The sequence below is a fragment of the Phallusia mammillata genome, chromosome 3 (assembly GCF_965637545.1).
Source record: "Phallusia mammillata chromosome 3, kaPhaMamm4.hap1.1, whole genome shotgun sequence".
In the NCBI taxonomy this organism is placed as follows: domain Eukaryota; kingdom Metazoa; phylum Chordata; class Ascidiacea; order Phlebobranchia; family Ascidiidae; genus Phallusia; species Phallusia mammillata.
This window is the reverse complement of record NC_137254.1, coordinates 1,798,436-1,806,733: the sequence shown is the minus strand read 5'-3', so window position 1 is coordinate 1,806,733 and position 8,298 is coordinate 1,798,436. Positions and strand designations below refer to the sequence as shown.

At 35.0% G+C, this 8,298-nt stretch overlaps 1 protein-coding gene across 1 annotated transcript; it reads left to right on the top strand.

The window, feature by feature from the left end:
• Positions 1-319: 319 nt before the first annotated feature.
• On the top strand, positions 320-2,116 carry LOC145217897 (uncharacterized). Its single transcript, XM_080085279.1, has one exon. It carries the CDS (start codon positions 549-551, stop codon positions 1,743-1,745), a length of 1,197 nt encoding a protein of 398 aa, XP_079941405.1. The 5' UTR covers positions 320-548; the 3' UTR covers positions 1,746-2,116.
• The last annotated feature ends 6,182 nt before the right edge of the window (positions 2,117-8,298 follow it).

The window sequence follows — 8,298 nt, the reverse complement described above, 5'->3', positions numbered from 1 at the left end:
CAATTTTCCTCAAATTTAGGCTATTCTAGCTCGCGCAGTATTCATACGAAGACATCTACTATACTTTTGTATATGGTGCATGTTGTTACAAAACATCATTTAATTTACACTTTTTAAAACTTAAAATATGTAACAATAAATCGAATTTTGTGGTGAGCTAAAAAATGTCTTCGAGCGTTTCATTTAGTAAAGTCAGGTAAGCAACTAAAACTGTAGGGTGTGCTCTTCGTTCCCAAACATAAAAATCAGTGTTTATGTTTTAAAAACATAAATTTTTTTTTTCATTTCACCAGTCATTTTACCCTGTTTCAGAACATGTTTAAGTTTAGCATGATATAACAAAAACAACTATATTTATTGCGTTAATGTTAAAGTAGATGATTAACCAAACAACATGAAAACACTGATTTTGGACCCTGAAGTCTAAACAACCTTCTTCACAAAACTGACAGAGGTTTTGTTTACCTGCACACTTCCAACAACAAACTCAGAGAAATACCTAATTGTGACGTTTATGAGATGAGCTTTTTATTAAACAACCAAACGTGATGCTTGCGAATCAAAATAGACGTACAAAATCATTAGATAAGTCAACTCGTGTTGATGAGAAACCTCATCGAATGGAAGTTTGTGAAAAAAGATTTCGCCAAGGTGGAGGTTTAAAAAGACATATGCTGACACACACTAAAGAGAAACCTCATCGATGTGCTGTTTGTGAGAAAAGATTTGCCTTCTGGAGTAGTTTGAAAAGACACATGTTGACACACACGAATGAGAAATCTCATCAATGTCATGTTTGTGAAAAAAGATTTGCCTTGCGGAGTAATTTGAAAGCACACATGATGACTCATACAAATGAGAAATCTCATCGATGTGATGTCTGTGAGAAAACATTTGCCTTGCGGAGTAATTTGAAAAGACACAGGTTGATACACACTAAAGAGAATCTTTATCAATGCAATGTTTGTGAGAAAAGAGTTAGAGATTTGAAAGGACACATGCTGACACACGCCAATGAGAAACCTCATCGATGTGCTGTTTGTGAAAAAAGCTTTGCCCTACGGAAATATTTGGAATTACACATGATCAGACACACCAATGAGAAATCTTATCAATGTGTTGTTTGTGAAAAAAAGTTTCGTTGTGGTGCAGATTTGAGACAACACTTGTTGACACACACCAATGAGAAACCTCATCAATGTAATAGTTGTACGAAAAGATTTGCCCAGACTGGACATTTAAAAAAACACCTGATAACACACACCAATAAGAAACCTCATCGTTGTGATGTTTGTGAAAAAAGATTTACCCATGGGGGAAGTTTAAAAACCCACATGTTGATACACACTAAAGAGAAGCCCCATATCTGTGATGTTTGTGAAAAAAGATTTGGTCATGGTAGCAGCTTAAAACAACACATGTTGTCACACACCAATGAAAAAAAACATCGGTGTTATGTTTGCGAAAAGCAATTTAAACAGGGTGGACATTTGAAACAACACATGTTAACACACACCAAGGAGAAAACCCATCTATGCCATATTTGTGAAAAAAGATTTTCCCAAAGTGGAAATTTGAAACAACATATGTTAACTCACACCAAAGAGAAACTTTATCGATGTGATATTTGTGAAAAACGCTTCACCACAAGTAGAAGTTTAAAAAATCACATCACGACACAACACAGTAAAGATAGACGCGATCAATGTAATACAACTACGGGTTTAACAGAAGTGAAAATTTGAAATAAAAACACTAAATTACACACTGTAGAAAAAATGATGTAGGATTTGTGATTAACTAATTGTGTATGTTGGCTTGTACCAAAGTGAAATTCAATTCGTGTGCTTTCTTAAATAAATAAAAATTAGTACAAATGGACATTAAAAACACTCTTATGTGCTGTGTGTAAAAATGTTTAATGCATTTAGATCCTCACAAACTTTTGTATTCATTGTTAGGGCATTTTAGATTTTATCTTGCAAAACGTTTTCGTATGTTTTTAAATGCTTAAAAAGAATAGCAAATGTTAAACCATATCGTAATTGAACCAATTATTTTTTTTCGTTGATTAAACCCAGTCAATAATACAACGCAACACATCGTTAAAAATGGATTGATGCAGTTCTTATGGCTTTTATTGAGATTACTTGTTTCGAAAGGTTGCCAAAGCGAAATGTTTGTTAAATTTCATGTAGTTTTGCTAAATTACCCAGAAAAAACCTACACAAAAGTGCACAATGTTACTGCACTTTGCAAGTTAAGTAAGCGACGCATAAAATAATTGTAAACATGCATAAGTTCCCACAAGGATTTGGTCACTAAAATTGGTAAATATAATCACTTTTTGACCAGCTTTACTAATCAACCATGTCGAAGACGAAAACCCTAGGGAGGTGCTCACGCGAGCGCCTTGGGAGGTGAAAAGTAGACAGCATTTACAAAACCGCCATAGAGTTAGTCAGCGTTGCAGCCTAGTAGGTCATTAGTCAGTACAATGTAGTATTGCTTGTGTTTAGGTTAATTTGCGTATTTCGATTTGCGCTAATTTGCTTTAGACTAGTTTTTTTGTGAAACAACCTGTGACCACTGCAGCTTCTCCAATCTGTGTGAATTTGCCTTAACCCCAATAGGCTACTGACATAATTCATATCCGCTTGTACTTGTGATTTTCTCGTAAAAGCTTAAAATATGAATTAGTGTTTATTTGATGTGCGGCGCTCCTGTAAGCATAACATTTTCCTAACTCGCCCCTGGTTTAGATAATAGCCGAATGCCCGGTTGATTTGACATGAGTTTGGAGAACCTTTGTCGATCTCGCCTTTTCTCTTGCTGCTATGCACCAGTTCAGTGATTTTACTCCATTGTTGTTAGTGGAGAATCAACCAAAGGTTAAAACAATCAGCGTCTGCAGCGTACGATAGTCCGAGTTATGTTAACAATCAGGAAAGGGTTCCATCCTTTTATCCCATCTTCTGTAAGGTAAAACAAAAACATGAGCGTAAGAGTAAAATTGGAAGAACAATGTAGATTTGTTTGTATTGCACGTATTGAATCAGGCTAATGACTTGGTCAACATGAGTCTTAGTCAAAGCTTACAGCATAATAAAAGGCTAAAAGTGTAATAATATTTAACCAACACAGGAAGTATTTGACCTGCAATCCTGCGCATTTTTTTCACACATTGTTCATGTCTAACTAACTAACCGTGACGACAACTACGCACTGACGTCACTTTACCAGTGGTCAAGTTACACGCATCGACGCACGCAGTGAGCGCCCCAGGCATTGCAGGTTATCTCGTGCTGGCATAACTTGTGAGTTTTAGCTGAAACGTATTGACTTTTTTTTAGGCGTATCAATGTCATGTTTGTGAAAAAAGATTTGCTCACAGTGGAAGTTTGAAGGTTCACGTGTTGATACACACCAATGAGAGACCCCACCAATGTAATGTTTGTGGAAAAAGATTTCGTCAAAATGGAGTTTTGAAATCACACATGTTAATTCACGCTAAAGAGAAACCTAATCGATGCCATGTTTGTGGAAAAAGATTTGCTTACAGTGGAAGTTTGAAGGTTCACATGTTTATACACACCAATGAGAAACCCAACCAAGTCATGTTTCTGGAAAAAAGATTTCACCAAAATGGAGATATTAAAAACAAACATGATGACATACACTAAAGAGGAAATCCCATTATTGTGATCTTTGAATTTAATGATTAAACAGGTTTTGTGTGAAGTTTTTTAAACAACAAACAAAAGTTTTGAAACGAATTTGAACCCAAAGAACTTTTTTTTTCTATTTAGCTTTCAGTGCAAAGTTGTTACTATATGTTAAAAATACTTTTCTTGAAATTAAACATTTATTCAAATTTATTCCTGCTGTCAGTGGCAAAGGTGGTGACTATAATTTAAATTGATGAAAACATTAAGTGTTTCAACCTCAAAGTTTAAAAAAGAGATATTTCGCCTTGACATCATCATCACTATCTCAAGCACAAAGATAGCACATATTAATAAACCATTACACATTAAACTGTAAAAAATGAAATAAATATATGTATAAACAATAAAACAAGAATGTTATCATAATATAAAACAAGAATGTTATTACCTGAAGTCAGAGCCCTGGAGAGAAGAAAAACATGCTGATGCAAGTCAATTTCTAAGCTCCCCTTGCATACTATAGTAATGTCTAGAATAATTTGATCAGTTGCATTATAGTTTATGCGCAGATGATCAAGCATTTAATACGTTCATTAGTCAATTAGAACAAACAAAAGCATGTTTGCCAATGGTAATTCACACTCATTAAACAGCTTGGACAAGAACGTCAAACCTGAAGAGTCTAAAAACCTAAAATTCATATATTTTACTGAATGTGCTAGAGCGTTTGTAAATGCCGCTTTTAACTGGAGTAGCTGGGAAAGGAAATTGGTGCACAGCTGACTGCCACATTGCAAAGCTTGTTACTTTCGGTTAGCTTAAAACATTACTCGAGTATTATGTGCGGACAGTTACACACATCAGTTAACTGCAAAGTATGTTGTAACTTTCATATTTTTTAGGTAGCATTCTTGTTGTTTTAATGTATCGATGTAATGTTACGATTTAACTGTAAGAGTATTTTTAAAACCCACATGTTGAGTCACACTGAAGTCCCATCGATGTGATGTTTGCGAAAAAAGATTTAGTATTGGTGGCAATTTGAAAAGACACATGTTGAAGCACACAAATGAAAAAAAACGGAACAAAACCCGAACCCCCCAAAAAAATATATATATTTTTAAAAACCTGAACAGAACCCGAACCCTTAAAAACAAAACCAAGTGAACCCGAACCGAACCTGAACCAATATGACAAGCGGTTCGACTCCCTGATTTACTAGAACATTTTAGCCTTAGCAGCTACTTCCGACTTGGTGAAAATTGTGTTGCTATGTGATCTTTTTACCAACAAAATACCAACATGTGTAAGGTATAGGCCCGGGCAGGTTTAGCGCGTAGCCTTGCTACACACTGACATCACTTTACCAATGTTCCAGTTACACACATCAGTGAACAAATCCAATGCTTCAGAAATTGTAGACAGTTCGGTAGTACGGGTCTATTAAAGCAGTCTAGAGCTAAAACTTTTTACTAAATTTCAAGGCGAGAGGCAAATTCTATGTGGTATTCAATGATATACCTTTCCGCATTAAACCAAATTGCTGAATTCAATTTAAGAAACGTGTTGCTTTCCAAAGAAAAATCTGGGGGGTAAGACTTTGTTGCACCAGGTGGCTCATAAACTAATTTTTTGGCAAATTCTGACAGCTTGCCCTGGTTTGAAACGAGTTATTTGCTTTCTATAGTGCGGAAAAATATTGGAGATCCCAGTATCACGACAATTTACTATCTTACGACTATTTACTATGTAAACATATGTGTTACTTAATACGACCTACTTGCTATCAACGGCCAAAAGTTTTTACTGGCAAACATTTACTTGTTCTATAGTCCTCAATAGGTTGTATGAATTAGTAGCGTGATCGAACTGTTATTCGATGTGTCCATCGCTACTCAAGACGCAGTTGTTCAGTTACTTGCCGTTTGAATGGACAATAGCATTGGTAGGTGAGGTACTTAATTGCTGCTTACGGTAAATTTGTTTGTGTTACATTAAGGCAGAAACTAAAAGCATTCCAACGCTCTAAATTAGACAATCATTGTGCTAAGATCAGTCCATGTCAAGGCTTACATAAAGGGATAATACAATGAAAGACCTCAATCGTTAAGAAATAACCGTAGCACGAGAAATTAGATCTGCTGCTGTGTGTTAGATGTAAGCGCAAGCCTTTTTCATGACCATTAAACCGTGACGACAACTTCGCACTGACGCCATAGATAACTTAATTCACTAGATGCGCAACTCGTCTGCCGGTTAAATATTAAAAAAAATCTCTGGGGTGAATTACTACATAGAACAAGCTGTAACTTTTAATGTGTAGTTATGTTTGGTTGATGTATTTTTAAACATTTTTATTTTAACAAATCTAATTTGATTACCACGAACGCGAATATATTGGTTTTGCCTTCCTTCAGACGTTGCACGCTCGAATGAACAAGTACACATTTCGTGTGCATTGGTAAGAACATACACATATCTTGTCGTCTTGTCGAAAGTTTTTGAGCTGCGACGTTTAATTTGATAAATATGTTTTAGTTTTTGGAATTTTCTTAATAATATCATAAAAAATGGCTATTAACCATATTTATGTAGCAAGTTTGGACTTTGAATTCGCTGAATTGGACAATTTGCAGTATGTGTACCACATTGCTACATACATGGGTTGCCATTATGGTGTCTGCATTTCTGGCCCCGTAGTCAGTAAATCCAACTAAGTGGCCTTCCTAGAATACCAATTTTCTTGACTACATGAGAATAATAAATTTAAAAAACATGAAAAAGTGCATAAATTGCTGCTGTTAACTAACTTTGCATCCACAGAGCATTGACTGCCAATTGGTTGATACCACATGCACCAGAGCCAATATTTTTAACAATCTAGCATACAGTGTTTTAAGGATTGTGTGATGATATGTCATTTCAAAAAATTATGTGTAAAATTGCAACTTATACCTGTACTACTGTAAAGTACGTGATGATGGCAATATAGGAACACCACTGGTTCTGAGATGATTATATGCTGCTGAAGCTCTAGCAAAAAACTCAATTGCCCAATGAACCACATCAGGGTGGTACCGTCTCCGATTAATGGTCTTTGAAGCATTTTTACATTGCATTTTTAAAAAATGAGGCTTGCCACTCATTAGTGACTGTTTTTGACTTTCAACCAAATCCTGCAGATGGGAAATGACACATTACTGTTCCAAAATTAAATGAGAAACATTTGAATCTGCATACCAAGATATCCTAATGAATTCGGTCATCCACTGTTACCAATTCTTCTTCACTAGTTGCACTGGATTTCATTTGCCGCACTCTGTTGCTTTCCATTTTTTGCCATACTTTGCACACATTTTACACATTACCGGCCCTTTTTCTGTTACTGTGTTTGAATATTAGGTGATCTAGTTTTAAATGTGTTGCCATATCTACTGGCTACATTGCAGTGAGGTGAGCGCATTATGGTTGTGCCTGTCGGGGCGTTCCATGCTTGTATGACATGTTTGTTAATATTCTTGTTTTTTCCTGCTTACTCCTGTTCAAAGTTATCCAACTCCCCTGTAATGATGCACAAAAAACAATAAAAGCCTAATGGTAAAAACTATCTTGTTTTAAAAGCAGGTGTTATACTTAAAAATGCATTTAAAGTTGATTTCCTCAATGGAGTAATACCCAAGGATAGTGGTTTAACTTACCATCCATAAAATGGAGCCCATTCAACCTCAACATTGCTTGAGATGCAAAGTCTGCCACAAAAAGTATAACATACAGAAACCCAGATTAATTCATAATAAACATAACTGTACCTTATGTATGCTTTAACAATTTTATTTTTATATTGTTCTACCAAAAGGTATTTGCCTTTTCTATAAAATGACTTTTCTAAATGTTGTACAACTTGTTGTTTAAAATGAATTGTTAACTTAAGAAGTGTGTACTAACTTTCAGCTGAGGACCTAATTGTTTAAAAGCTTTCTCAACACTTTTAACGCTGTGGTGTTTAACTTATGAAAGAACCTTTCTGTCAAATGGTGCTTTTCTGCTTGTCTTGGCCACAACAAATGATTTTAGCTGTAATAAACATTTATATGTTCATGGGCAATGTTACCAATTTTGTCCTGTACTGCTGTTTAGGATTTGTTTGGGATGGCAAAGCACCAATTTTTAACTTTTTTCTGCAACCAATAATCAGCAGATCGTTTTTTTTCAAAGTGATCTTCATATATGAATGCTCTAAAAGAATTACTGTTTGATTTTGACAACAGAAGTGGGTTAAAAGGAAATTAATATTACGTTTCTTTATGGAGCATGTATTATGTCTCCCTAAGTTGGGTCAAGCAATGAGAGCACACATTTTTGTAAATTGCTGTAATGTTTCTTCATATCACAGTTGCTTTGAAATTCAGGATTGCAAATTTTAAACAAAGATTTTTTGCCATTGGCTGGCACGATGTGACTGACCTAGCTATTACACAGAAATACAACTAAATCACAAATACGAGAATTTAGTCTTGTCCATGGTATATTTAACATACAAAATCAATCAAACAAAAACGGTTAGTGATTCTTTTAAAACACACAATAAACTTCTAAAAACGAATAAAATACACGAGATACATAACACTTA

Coding starts and splice junctions, on each gene's coding strand:
- LOC145217897 (XM_080085279.1), top strand. CDS start 549: ATGCTTGCGAATCAAAATAGACGTACAAAATCATTAGATAAGTCAACT.